General features: G+C 39.1%; 1 protein-coding gene across 1 annotated transcript in view; it reads right to left on the bottom strand.

Annotated features, from left to right (window-relative positions):
- Positions 1-7519: 7519 nt before the first annotated feature.
- SLC26A4 (solute carrier family 26 member 4) overlaps positions 7520-13777 on the bottom strand; it is a 58485-nt gene continuing 52227 nt past the window's right edge. Inside the window, exons 20-21 of the mRNA XM_009453969.5 lie at positions 12664-12747; positions 7520-9871 (exon numbers count right to left, since the gene is read on the bottom strand). Of these exons, the coding sequence (XP_009452244.2) occupies positions 9848-9871; positions 12664-12747 (108 nt within the window). The 3' untranslated portion in view covers positions 7520-9847. The remainder of the gene's footprint in view (positions 9872-12663; positions 12748-13777) is intronic.

Below are 13777 nucleotides of genomic sequence, written 5' to 3'. Positions count from 1 at the left end.
AGACAGAAACCGTTTTAGGAGATGGTGTCCACTAGGTGGCACCAGCCGCAGGTAAATAAAGTCTTCCACATACGTTTCACCAAAAGTTTGGAAGTCATGAAGAGATGTAAAATATTTTGCATTATTGCAATGGCAATAATGCAATATATAGAGAGAGATATATAAATATATTGTGGCCCCAAAACTAGATATTTCCTCCCAAATAATTACCTAATGGATGTCTTACAAGCAAACATGTTTTGATTTGTGATTCCGAGGCCCCAGGAGATTCTGATGCAGGGATCAGCAGACGAACTTTGAGAAACTCTCGTATTCTGTAGCTGGGTATGATGGTACGATACTACACCTCACCATCTCAGGAGTGTAATTAGGGTCAGGTTTGGCTAACAACTGGAGCTTTTGTTTTGCAGAAATATATTCCTCCTACTTATGTTGTAGCAGGGTGTGATTTGGAGAAGAACCCTGTTGAAGGTCAGAGATTTTGTACCTAACATTCTGTGGAAGGAAACTCTTTGTGGGCAGTAGGGAGGGGAGTAGACAGCTGACACAGGGACAAGAACTTGGTTGGAAGAGCAAGAGTTCAAATAAGGTTTTTAGGCAGTTTTTCTACATGACAAGTAAATATCCGCAATCCTTTTGTAATTGGATGTTTTTCTGATATCTGAGAAACTCTTAGTAAAGCAAGAACAAAATGGGCTGGACATTTGAGTTATAATACTTTTCAACTTTTCTGTCTTGACTCCTTTCTGTTATCCCTAAGCCTTCAAGCAAAATCTTATTAAACATATCCTAGTTATGTTTAAGGGAAGTAAGGCTGTGTCCATCTTTGAGATGTATTATCATACCAGTTGAAACTGAGTTATAGAATTAAGGTGACAAGCTTTTAAAAATGTGAATGCACTCATTCATAGAGAAATTGAATAAAAGCCTGGAATTCCTACATAGGATGGACTGTTTTGTCATTTGGGTATCAAAGGGCAAGGTGATCCCGGAAGACTGGCCATGGTAATACTCTAAATCAGCTGAAGACCTAGGGGCTGGAGATGGATCCCAGATGGGGAGAAGTTGACAGAAAAAAAGCATAAAAGGGTAAAAGTGAAGAGGAGATGTAAGCAAATTGGAACATAATTAAATTGGGTAGAAGAAGTTGAAAAGAGCATTTTGGGAAGTCGATCTGTCCTGGCCTTTCTGTCTTAGAAAGAAATAAAAGAGAGGCCTGTGGCAGAACAATTCCTTCAACTTCCTGACCCCCCACTCCCATCCCATCCTAAATTCCTTTCATCCCAGGGAAAGGGGAGTATTCATCCTATACAAGTTAGATCCCCTCTTGTCTTTTGTCCACACACCATCAGTTATCTATTCCCTCTTGTACATTTTCAATTCTTCTTTCATTACTAGTTCTACTCTCTAAGTATGTATGTGTGTGGGAGGATCCCTTGAGCACCAGGAGTTTGAGACCAGCCTGGGCAGTATAGCAAGACCCTCTCTCTATAAAACAAATAATACAAAAATTAGCCCGGCATAGTGTGGCAAGTCTGTGGTCCCAGCTACTCAGGAAGCTGAGTGGTAGGTTCACTTGAGCCCGAGATGTCAAGGCTGCAGTGAGCTGTAATTGTGCTACTGCACTCCAGCCTGGGCAACAGAGGGAGATCCTTTCTCAAAAAAGAACATAGTATCAGTGGTCACCAATATTTTTAGTTCTCCTTCCCTTCTTAGACATTTGGAAGTATTATATTTGCCCACTTTTTTTACTTTGGCCACCGAAATGTGAGTGAAAGTTACATGTTGCTTCTGGGTGGAAATATTTGAAGCAGGTTCACAATTCTTGCTTTTATTGTTTTCTTTTGTTCTTCCTTGCCTTCAAGAAAGGTGATCCTGTGTTGAGATAATAGATGTCTAAGATCAAAGCAGCCTAGAATGCTAAGTCATCACATGGAAAAAAAAATTGCCTTGACCCACAGCAAACATTCAGCAAGAAAAAACCACCCCAAACTTTTCTTGTATAAGTCACTAAAGTTTTTGCTCTTTTTAGTTCTGAGGTATGAATGTGTTAGGTTACTGTAGTATAATTAAACCTATCCTGACTAATATAAATGCTATGCAAACACATATTTTAAATACATCTATTTTAGCCCCCACTTCCAACTAGCTGGCCACCCATAAGCCTCCCTAAACAGAAATTATGGAGCTGCCAATGCTTGTGAACTGACCCTCTTCAAGTCTCCCATATTTCAGTAATTATCAGCACCATCCACTTAGTTACTCAATCCAGAATTCAAAAACAGGGATTATCTCAATTCTTCCTTCTTCCTCCCCTCACAGTCTGATCACTAAGTTTTCCTAAGTTTGTCTCAAATAGATCCTGAACATCTGCAATGGCCTTCTTCCTGTTCCTACTTCCGGTCTTGGAATATTTTATATATATATATATAATACAATACCTTCTTGTGGTACAAAATCAGAAGTTAATAAAGGGTCTACAGTAAAAATTCTGGTACCCCCCAGGTACCCAGTTCCTTCCTGTAGGCAACCAAAATGACCAGTTCCTTTTGTATCCTTTGAGATATGCTCTGCACATAGAAACAAACAGTCTACACTTCTCTCAGAATAATCTTTTTTTTTTTGAGATGGAGTCTCGCTCTGGAGTGCAGCGGCACAATCTCAGCTCACTGCCACCTCCGCCTCCTGGGTTCAAGCGATTCTCCTGCCTCAGCCTCCCAAGTAGCTGGGTTTACAGGCGTGTGCCACCAGGCCCTGCTAATTTTTGCATTTTTAGTAGAAACAGCGTCTCACTATGTTGGCCAGGCTGTCTCGAACTCCTGGCCTCAGGTGATCCGCCTGCCTCAGCCTTCCAAAGTGCTGGGACTACAGGTGTGAACCACTGCACCTGGCCAGAATAATCTTTTAAAAATACAAATCTGACCATATTTTCTGAGTCTGAAGCCTTTCAGTGCTTTCCCATTACAAACTTTTGATTGTTTAGCATCCTGGTTTGATGACCTCCTTGCCTTTTCTCTCTCTTACCACCCTCCAGTCCTGCTGATCTTTCACTTGTGAGACAACCCCCCTCCCCACTGAGTTCTTTCCTGACTCAGAGTGTTTACCTATACTGTTCCCTCTGCCTGAAAACTTTTTCCCCAGATCTGTACATCCCAATTCCTTCCTTAAATGTTACCTCTTTAGAGAGTGTGCTATTCTTATCATTCTCTATTATTGCCCTCCATTTGTCGCCTTCAGTCTCTACCTCATTATAATGGCTATGGCTATGTAAGTAGTCATTATATATTTATTGGTATGTTTACTTCTTTACTGATCGTCTCCCACCTTAGACAATAAGTTCCGTGAGAATAGAAACTGTCTTTTTTTTTTTAACCATTCCCTGGATACCCAGCCCCTAGTTCTGTGTCTATTACAAAGTAGGTGCACATTAAACATTTGATGAATGAATGAATGAGGAACTAATGGAAAATCTAATACTTTGGGGTAGGAATGCAGATGGGCAGAGGAAGATGAAACTAAAAAGAGAAACTAGCCTCAACTATTTAAGCAGGCAAATTTGGCCTCCATATTGTTTCTCCCCTGAGTGTAGGTTTTTATCCCATGCCTCCTTACACCATGTGGCTGGCTCTGCCTCTGGTTAGGCCAGCCACTTATTATGCAGAAGAAGGGCTGGGGAGAAAGAAGAGCAGAGCATCACTCCCACACTTTCAAGCCCTTTAATTCTTTGGGAGAAGGTGGCAGTAAGCACAGAATGCTCATTTGCCACAGCTTGTATTTTGTTGTAAACATTTAATAATGGGTTTAAACAGAAATATTGAGCAGTCACTCCTTGCTTTGTTTTAGGGACCAAAAGTTTCTTTATTACAAGCAAGTAAAATCAGAAGAAACAATGACTCTCACACAGAAACAGTAACATGTTTATAAGGAAATGTTAACTCCACAATCTCAAATCAATATCTACTTCTACCTATATGTTTTTAAATAGCACATATTTCTTTTTCTACCATAAAAGTAGTGCTTCATGTAATTATAAATAATAGAATACTAAAATTATCTTTAAAGGATAGGCTATGAAAATAAAAATCACATCCATGGAACAAGCCTTTTATTTCTAAATCACAAAAGCTAGTATGTCTGCTTTCATCTCTTACTCCCTTTGGAAACAAAAAACAAAAGCCTCATTCATCTCCACTTTAATTTCACCTTCTGAATTTATTTCTAGATACCTAGATCACCTGATTGGATTAGTGAGGTAATGTAACCCAGCCATTTGTCTTTATCTCTTACCACACTGGAGGATAAAACCCAGGCTCCTTTATGTAGTATATAAGGCTTCTCGTTAGCTGGCCCCAGGCCACCTTCCAGCCTCATTTCTTACCACCTTCTTCCCTTACTCACTTAACTGGGAACTTACTGGAGACAGGTCATGGGCTCATGTGTGTGTTCTAAAGGTCTAGCCCTCTCTTACTCAACCGAATACTTCCAGGTCAGGGAATAGAAAGATGTCCAGACCTCCTTCTTTTGTATATGGCATAGGCTTAAAGGAATGGGTTAAATGATCCTGCTGTGCTGGTTTACTACAAATCGATGAGCTAGGAAGTGAATGCAACTGGAGAGAGTAGGCTTCACTACTTTGGTCAACATGCGGAAATAAGAACCGTCCTCAAGTGTTAGGCAGTGCCACTAGTTTGCTAATGCCTTGACAAGAATCATACCTGATCTTTCTTGTGAAGAGTCTCTCCCAGCTTGCAGTACTGGCTGGCCAGGGACTTGTAAAATTCTTTAACATCTAAAAGGTGACCTTTACATGCTCCCCAGTATCACCTAGAGCTCCTCCATGGCTGAGGTGGCTGTGGGCAAAAATGAAATTGCAGAGAAAGAGTATGTCCTCATTGGAGGCTCACCAGAAGTCATTGCAAATGAATTCTACAACAGAATATTCAGTGTTCAACTTACCCTGACTATAGGAAGTCTAATATCAGAGCTATTCCTCTAATTCAGAATGTCTTTGTTCAGCCATAAGTCTGGGAATGGTGTCAGAAGAAGAGGTATATCTGCACTTGGAGTGCATTTTTAAAAGGGTCCCAAGAAGGAGTCTTGTGCTGATGGCATAGTTAAGCTTCTTGATTGTGGTGGTGTTTACACAAAGCTATACATGGGATAAAATTGCATAGAGTGCCCCAACACACACACACACACACACACACACGTCCATGTATAACTGGTGAAATGTGAATAAGGTCTATGGTTTATACCAATGCCAATTTCCTGTTGTTTTTTTAAATTGTACTGTAGCTAGGCAAGATGTTAACATTGTGGGAGCCTGGGTGAGGGGTGCATGGGAATCTTGCCATATATTTCTTTGCAAATTCCTGTGAATTTATAATTATTTCAAAATAAAAAGTTTTAAAGGAGCTGGAAGGGGACTCAGAGTATTGGAGCACTTGATCTAAAACAATGCTTTGGGAATCACCTTGAAACTAGAAGACCTTATGCAAAAACAGCACCTCAATGTTCACGCCCAAAAATGTTCCTGAAGAAAAGGATGAAGTGGGCTGACTTGGTTGGCATATTCAAAATGGATATAGACATTAAAGGGCCTTTAATTCCCTGAAGCTCTGTTAACATACAAGTGAATTCCCAGGCCATTTTCTGGAGACCAATAGGTAAGGCAGACAGGCAAGCAGGTGAGCTGTCACAGTAAGTCTTTGGAATAGGCCTGCAAGCTCAGGAAACTCTGAATGTCTTATGTACTTAATGACTGCCATTCTCAAATTATGTTAACCTTACTCAGCATCACTGACTTTAGCTTAATGCATTCATCTGAGAGTATTTATTGCACCTCTACCGTGTGTCTGACACTCTTTACTCTTCTGAATACTTGGGATAGGTCCAGGAACAAAATAAAGAACCCTGCCTTGGTGGAGCTTATGTTCTAGTATAAGCGAGGCGGCAGGAAGAGAAACAGTAATAAGTGAATTACAGAGCATACTAGAAGCTGATATTAATGAAAAGAGCTGGGTAAGGGGGACCAAGAATTCAGGAGATGGTGTGGCATATGGGGGAGGGAGTGTTGCTCACTTCTCTGAGTTCTTGAAGGATATGATTATATTGAAATCAATCCTCTATTTGGATTTTATTTTCCCATTATGAAATCCTCTACCCCACCATTCCTTTCTTCTTCTTAGTCTTTCTCTTCCTTCCACCTTTTATTTTACCTTCCTCTTTTCTTTCTTCCGTTAATTTTCCCTTTCTTATTTCTCTTCCTTCCCTAATTGTCATTCTTTTTCTCTGTGGTTCTCTTACCTTTTTCTCCCTTACTTTCCCCTCTGACCTTCCTTTCCTTCTCCCCTCATTGTTTCTACTTTTTCTCTCTTCCATTCTTTTTCTAGGTATTTGTCATTATGTGATTTTCTTACAGAACTGAACTTCATGTGATTTAACTAAAGTTTGTGTGGTTTTTGTTACACTGTTAAATTGTTTGCATGACAAATGCTACTCTAACTGAAACCAAACTTTCTTCAGATACCTAACCTGATGCAAATGGAAAATAACCCTAATTTCATTGATTCTCACCTCACAGATCTGAGCCCCAGATAGAGGAACCCCACCCCACCAAATATTTCTGGAATGTGCAAGGATGCCTCACCAGAATGTTCATAGTAGCACTATTCATGAGAGTCCAAAACTGGAAACGACACAAATATCCACAAACAGTAGGATGAATACATAAGTGGTGGTAAATTCTACAATGGAATGAATACTATACAGCAGGGAGAGTGAATGAATGATTGCTATATTGAATAAGATGGATGAATCTCTTGATTATAATGTTGAGTGAAAGAGGACAGACACAAAAGAAAGGGGGAAAAAAGAAATAATCTTTGATTCCATTTCTATGCAATTCAAAAAAAACAGATTTTAAAAGTCAGGACAGTAATTGCCCTTTAGGGCAACCAACTAAGAGGGAGCATGAAGAGTTTATGTGGTGCCGGTGGCATTCTGCTGCTTGATCTGGGCACAGGCCACCCTTGTGTGCTTGTTTTGTGAAAATTCTTCAAGCAGTACACTGTGATTTGTATCCTTTTTTACATATGTTGTGCCAGAATGAAAAGTTTGCTTAAAATAATAATAACCATTGCACAAAATAAACTGGAAATATTTGGATAAGAATCACAAGGTTTAACTGTGATATTTGTGAGTAATGTTGTTTATTGCACTGATAAATCTACAAAAAGGAATTACAAACAGAAGTGGTGCTATAAAGAATGCCTCATAATGATGACTGATAAGAGCAATGACAAACTTAGAATGAAGTATTTTTATTATATTTTATTTATTTATTTATAGAAACAGGGTCTTGCTGTGTTGCCCAGGCTGAGACTCTAACTCCTGGGCTCAAGGGACCCTTCCACCTCAGGCTTCCAAGTAGCTGAGACTACAAGGGCATGCACCACCGCTCCTGGCACATTCTTTATTATATTTAATAGTTTTGTTCAGAAAGGACACATCCGAGTAGTTTAAAAGACAACTTTACATTTATTTTTAAATGTGTGCAAATATTTTCAAATGTACATGATTTGATTTTTTAATTTGTTAAAACTCATATACAATACTGGAATCTTATCCTATAGGTTAAAAATATAACAAAAGGCAGCTTTAATTTCAAGTGAAATTTTCATTGATAATACAAAACTAAAATTATGCTTACTATTCACAAAATACATAGAAGAGACAGTATTCCCACAGTCTGCTGACTTATGTCATCACAAATGAACCCAGAATTTACAAACTCTAGCCTTGTTGTAAAACGTAACTTTGGCATTTCCTTCAAAAAAGTGAGCAGTGCATATTTCCTTTATTGAACAAAGGTATTCATTCATTTTCTGCAAGACTATTACATTCAGTCTTTTTTTTTTTTTTTTTTTTTTTTTTGAGACGGAGTCTTGCTCTGTCGCCCAGGCTGGAGTGCAGTGGCACGACCTCGGCTCACTGCAAGCTCCGCCTCCCGGGTTCACGCCATTCTCCTGCCTTAGCCTCCCAAATAGCTGGGACTACAGGCGCCCGCCAGCCACCACGCTCGGCTAATTTCTTTTTTTCTATTTTTAGTAGAGACGGGGTTTTACCATGTTAGCCAGGATGGTCTCGATCACCTGACCTCGTGATCCACCCGCCTCGGCCTCCCAAAGTGCTGGGATTACAGGCGTGAGCCACCGCGCCTGGCCTACATTCACTCTTTAGCGAGATGATTTGTTGTCAATATAAGCAAGTAGTGCTGTGAAAATGAGGCAGCATTATAATCCTAGTTATGCTGTAACCAGATTTACAACCAGAATTCAGGATTAACCCATTTGTATGATCATTAATCCTATTCTTTCAGAAATAGACACAGTGTTTCTGGTTGTATTTCACAAGAAAAACAGAGAAGCCATTCTATCTTTAGGCAGGGGTGACTGCAGGACTTGAGTGTGCACAAATTTTGGTAAATGCAGGGGTCCTGGAACCAATCCCTGGAGTATACCAAGGGATGATGTAGTTTTCAATCAAGCAAGACATTCTCAATTGGGGACCTGGGTATAACTTTTCTCTAGAAATGAAGTACAACTTCATTCACTCCAGTGTGAAATATATGGGAAAAGTCCCCAAGATCAAAGCCTGTGTTGTATAAAATATCTAGAAAATTGTTGGCACTTAGGAAAAAAATAAATAAAAAGAAAAGATACAAAAACTTTTGGTCAAAAAAAACTGTATTTTTCAGTATGTACATTCCAAATGAATGTTTTTATATTGAGTTCATTTAGAATGCTTTGTCTTTAAAAATTCACTTTAAACACAGACTACTATAGGTAGTTCAATTTTTAGATTTTTTTTTAAGTGGTCAGAGTTCAGTTAAAGATTACTTACTTTACACACTGCTAAAATTTTTGAGAAAAAATATAAACTCATTTTAATCACCATGGTTATGTAAGCACATCAAAAAAATTTTCACTCAGAATAGCACTGTTATGTCAGATTTTACACAGATCATACCTATATATGCCTCCATGCAATGATCATTTCTATAGACTAAGATAATTAAAACTGCATTTTTAAACAAAATAATCTGTCATTTGTTATCTCAGTTGTGATCATGATTATTATCATATCAAAAAAAGATTTTTATAAACCATGAAAATCTCTTTATTATTTCATTTGTCTGCATCAATATTTCAAAATATATTGGCCTGGTTCTGTAGCTTTTAGGTAAACCATTTCCAGGATCAAAGAGATCCTCAATTCCGGCTATATGTAATAACACTTCATTATTAGATACTAAGCAAATTTGCATTTTTAAAACTCCAACTTATTATCCAAAGTTATTTTCAAAGGCTTTTATTGATAAATGCATTAATCATTTTATTTCAGCATTTACTAAATGTGACCTTACATGGTGATCAGTGCAGCTCATGGATATCCAGGTCAGTCAAAAACTGATTTTTCTTTATGATTAATCATTCGTGACTCGCTTGACCACAGAGGCTGTTGGGTCAGCACTCACTCTAACTGAACAGAGATATGCCAGGGCCCACGTGAACATTATTAGCAAATCTGTGATGTGGATCAGCAGCGTATTATAACACCAGCTTATCCTGGACGCTGCCAAATCGTCTGAATAATTCTCGCCATTTTGCACATGTTAGGGATAAGGTGTTTATTTTATAAATAAAGCCTAGAAGCAGTCTTAGTGCTTCTCTTTCAATGGCTTAATAGAAAAAAGAATGAGTGTTTTGAGTCTGAAGAAATAGTCAATGCAGTGAGGAAGTTTTGTCTTGTATTCCTTGCTCATAGAGACCTCCCGAGCCCACTTTCAGGATGCAAGTGTACGCATAGCCTGTGGAAGCAAGGGGAAAACAAAGTGTTGATACAACTGAATTCTCCTTAAATCTGCATTATCTTTTTTATAAATATGTTTTTATAGTATTGATTGCTTACTGCTACTCATCTTAGGTGTATATCATCACAATAGAAATAGGGTAAAAACTTCATTTCGTATTCATTATACTTTTTTTTTTTTTTTTGGAGACTGAATCTCACTCACTGTTGCCCAGGCTGGAGTGCTGTGGCACGATGTCAGCTCACTGCAACCTCTGCCTCCCAGGTTCAAGCAATTCTCCTGCCTCAGCCTCCCGAGTAGCTGGGATTACAGGTGCCTGCCACCACACCCAGCTAATTTTTTTTTTTTTTTTTCAGTAGAGATGGTCGGGGGGTTACCATGTTAGTCAGGCTGGTCTCAAACTCCTGACCTCAAGTGATCCCCCTGCCTCAGCCTCCCAAAGTGCTGGGATTACAGGCTTGAGTCACTGAGCCTGGCCTGTATTCATCACACTTTAATTGGATTTATTTAAGAGCAATGATTACTATTTATTGAGCACTTACTATGTACAAGGCACTGCTCTTGTTACTTTACATTTATCCTTTAATTTTCACAACTCTGTGGTATTATTACTACTTTACATGAAGATACTAATATGAAGACAGGATAAGTAATTTGCCCTGGGGTGCACAGCCAGTAAGTAGCAGAATGAGGACTAGCACCCCGGTCTGTCTTGTTCTAAAGTCCGTGCCCTTGAAACTATTGTGCTATATTGTTTTACCATCTATAGAAACCCTCCCTGAATGATTATTTTATGTGGCAACCAATAAATATCCTATAATATAGCAGTCTTAAGTTTTAATGTTGACATATGAGTTTTTACTCAAACTAAGGCACCCTATATCCATAGAGTCATAAACTACTAGAGCTAAAAGGACTTCTCAGGTCGATAATGACTTTCCTGGGCTCACTAAGCTGGTGGGCCAAGATGCAGGTACTGTGATTTTCACTCTAGCAATGTATTTCCTCCACAGAAATCTCTGCCTGTCATCCTTACTGCCTGATTTCACTATAGGGGGTTGAATGTTTTCTTTGCAACATTTTTTCAAGACCTAGAAAAAGGCAGAGAAGGCAGGCTTATCAGATTTGATTATGACACCAGGTAACGGGTACTGGGGTAGACAATATCCTGGATGATAGATTCAAAACACAAAACTGGCCAATGTGGTGGCTCATGCCTGTAATCCCAGCAATCTGGGAGGGCAAGGCAGGTGGATTACTTGAGGTCAGGAGTTCAAGACCAGCCTGGACAACATGGCAAAACCCTGTCTCTACTAAGAATACAAAAAAAAAAAATTATCTGGGCGTGGTGGCGAGCGCCTGTAATCCCAACTACTTGGGAAGCTGAGGCACACGTGAGAATCTCTTGAACCCGGAAGGGAGGGGTTGCAGTGAGCTGAGATTGTACCACTGCACTCCAGTCCAGGTGACAGAGTAAGACTCAGTCACAAATAATAATAATAATAATAATAATACAAAACTATGTCAGTAAACAAGAACCAACAAGATGAAATCCAGCAGAAATAGGTGTAGTTCTGTATTAGGGTCAAAACTCAATTAAATAAATATAAGTAGGGAACTCTACTAGACCATAGCTTGTATGAAAATGCCCCAGTCTTTAGTTGGCCCATGCTCAATAGAAGCTAAAATTCTGATGTTGCTATTATGAAAGGAAACACATTTTTAAGCTGTAGTAATAGGAATATCTTGATGAGATCAAGGTAGGTCATGGTTGAATAATCTCCATGCTGGCCTGGCCGCATTTAGGGTTTTGTGTCCCCATCGTGACCAGAGAAGCATTGACTGCTTGTTTGTAAGGAATAGAAGGAACTAGAAGAGTCTCAACTGGAAGAGAGTCTGCTGGAGACCTGAGAACTATTCTCAAATATTTGAAGGGCTGTTCAGTGGGAAGGTCTGTGTTGCTAAGGAAGGCAGATCTCAGTTCACTAGGTGGTTACTACAGAAAGGCCAAATTGAGTTCTGTAAGCACAAGTAACATTTAGAGACTTCCAACCATGTAACAAACTCCCTTGAGAAGGCGCTAGTGGCCAATGTCTGGAAATGTTCACATAAAAGCTGAATGAACATTCATCAAGGATGGTGTAGGAAGGATTTCTGCATGGGCTAGAATGTTAGACTACTTGATTCTAAGAAATCTTTCAACTTTTTACAATCCTGTGATCTTCCTTCAGTGTTCACCTCTTATCCAGTGGCGAAGCTGCAAAATTTACTCAGATGCTACAAGTTCAGACAAGTTTCCTAGGAATAGTCTGATGTCACAAGAGCATCTGAAATACACAGAATCAGTCTAGGGTGGGGAGAGTGTGTTTTTAAAGCCTTTATCAGTCATATGAAGGAAGGTCATAGGGTTTCTGTTCCTCACATACTATTCCTGAGGCTTATAAAGTTCCTAGCTTAGAAGTTTCCTCTATTCATTTTTTTCCTACCCCATGGCCTTACATCTCTAGAAGAGCAGTATGCAGAGGTGTAGGTATCAAATCAGGAGCAGTGTGTTGGCTCTTGCCAGTTGCTGATCATCCCCAAATGCCTGGGACAAAAGATCCCCAAGTACTTAATGTCTTCAAGGGAGAATTCTTATTTTCTCTTTTTCCCTGCTATGAAGCCATCTTTTCTGCATTTGGGGGAATTATGTTCCCTGACAGTTCTTAATCAGATATATTCACTATTTGTATTACTCTAATTATTCAAAATGTAATTCAAATATTTTCTTCAGAAGAAAATGATCATACCTCGTCCTGGACATCAAGTTCTTCTTCCGTCAGCTCTGTTTCTATTAATTCAAGGGTATCTTTACAATCCTGAATGAGAGTGATCTTGAAAAAGAGAACACAGGGTAGAAATAGAATAGCATCAACCCACCTGATGCTCCACTGAAAATGATTTGAAGCTTTCCTGGTGCTTCTCATCTATCTTTACATACTTCAGAATCCTCTTCAGCTGTATTGTTCTTTTATATTTCCCAACTAAAATTTTTTGTATATCATTGTTTTGCACATTGAAAGGTGAACTGGTATAGTTCTCCATTGTCTAAACTCCTTTTCAGCTCTCTTCCCCAACCTCTTGAGTGTATGCCTCTTAACAAGTCACCCCCTCTGCCTAAATGATTCAGCAGTCAATAGTGCATCTCTCAATGGCTAAGCTAAGAGCACTTAACACAGCGTTGAGTGTGCAATGAATGCACAGTGAAGCACTTGTCACTGATGACAAAAAACAGCCACAAATGGAATTGGGTGGAAATTAATTCTATTGGAGATGGAAACCAATGTCTATGGACCAAGTTGGTTATTCAGAAAAGCTCTACTTTTTAGAGGTGGCATGTAATTTAATCTTCTACACAGAGGAAACCAACGACAATTTTGGCTTTGTGTTTTGCATGGAAAAGGACATTTTCAAAGCAACTCCAAATATATATCCAGGCTAAAATAACATTTTGAAATGCTACTTAGCTACTTTTCAACTCAAATAGCCCAATTCTCTTAGCTAGTATGAGAACGAATTAGAGGGTTAAGTCCCTGTGCAAATGGTATGACATAATGGGAAAGGTAGAGGATAAGTCTAACTACAAGTTGTGTCCTGAGATAGTCCTGTGATGGTAAAATAAAGGGATAGGAAGAAGGTTGTGTCATTGCAGTCACAATATCTTTGATACAGAGGGACTCCCTCTTGAAGGAGTTTATCATCATTCACCTACTTATCACATAGAAAGCTTTGTGCTAGACTCTGAGAAGACACAGAAATATAAGCCTCTTGATCTCACAGGCCACCAGGAATGTCCAACCCACTTTTAGTGGACCAGTAAGTATGTAATACAAGCATTCCATTATGCTTAGTCTATTTGTTTAA

The sequence above is a fragment of the Pan troglodytes genome, chromosome 6 (assembly GCF_028858775.2).
Source record: "Pan troglodytes isolate AG18354 chromosome 6, NHGRI_mPanTro3-v2.0_pri, whole genome shotgun sequence".
NCBI lineage: Eukaryota > Metazoa > Chordata > Mammalia > Primates > Hominidae > Pan > Pan troglodytes.
This window is presented reverse-complemented; position numbering and strand designations above follow the sequence as displayed.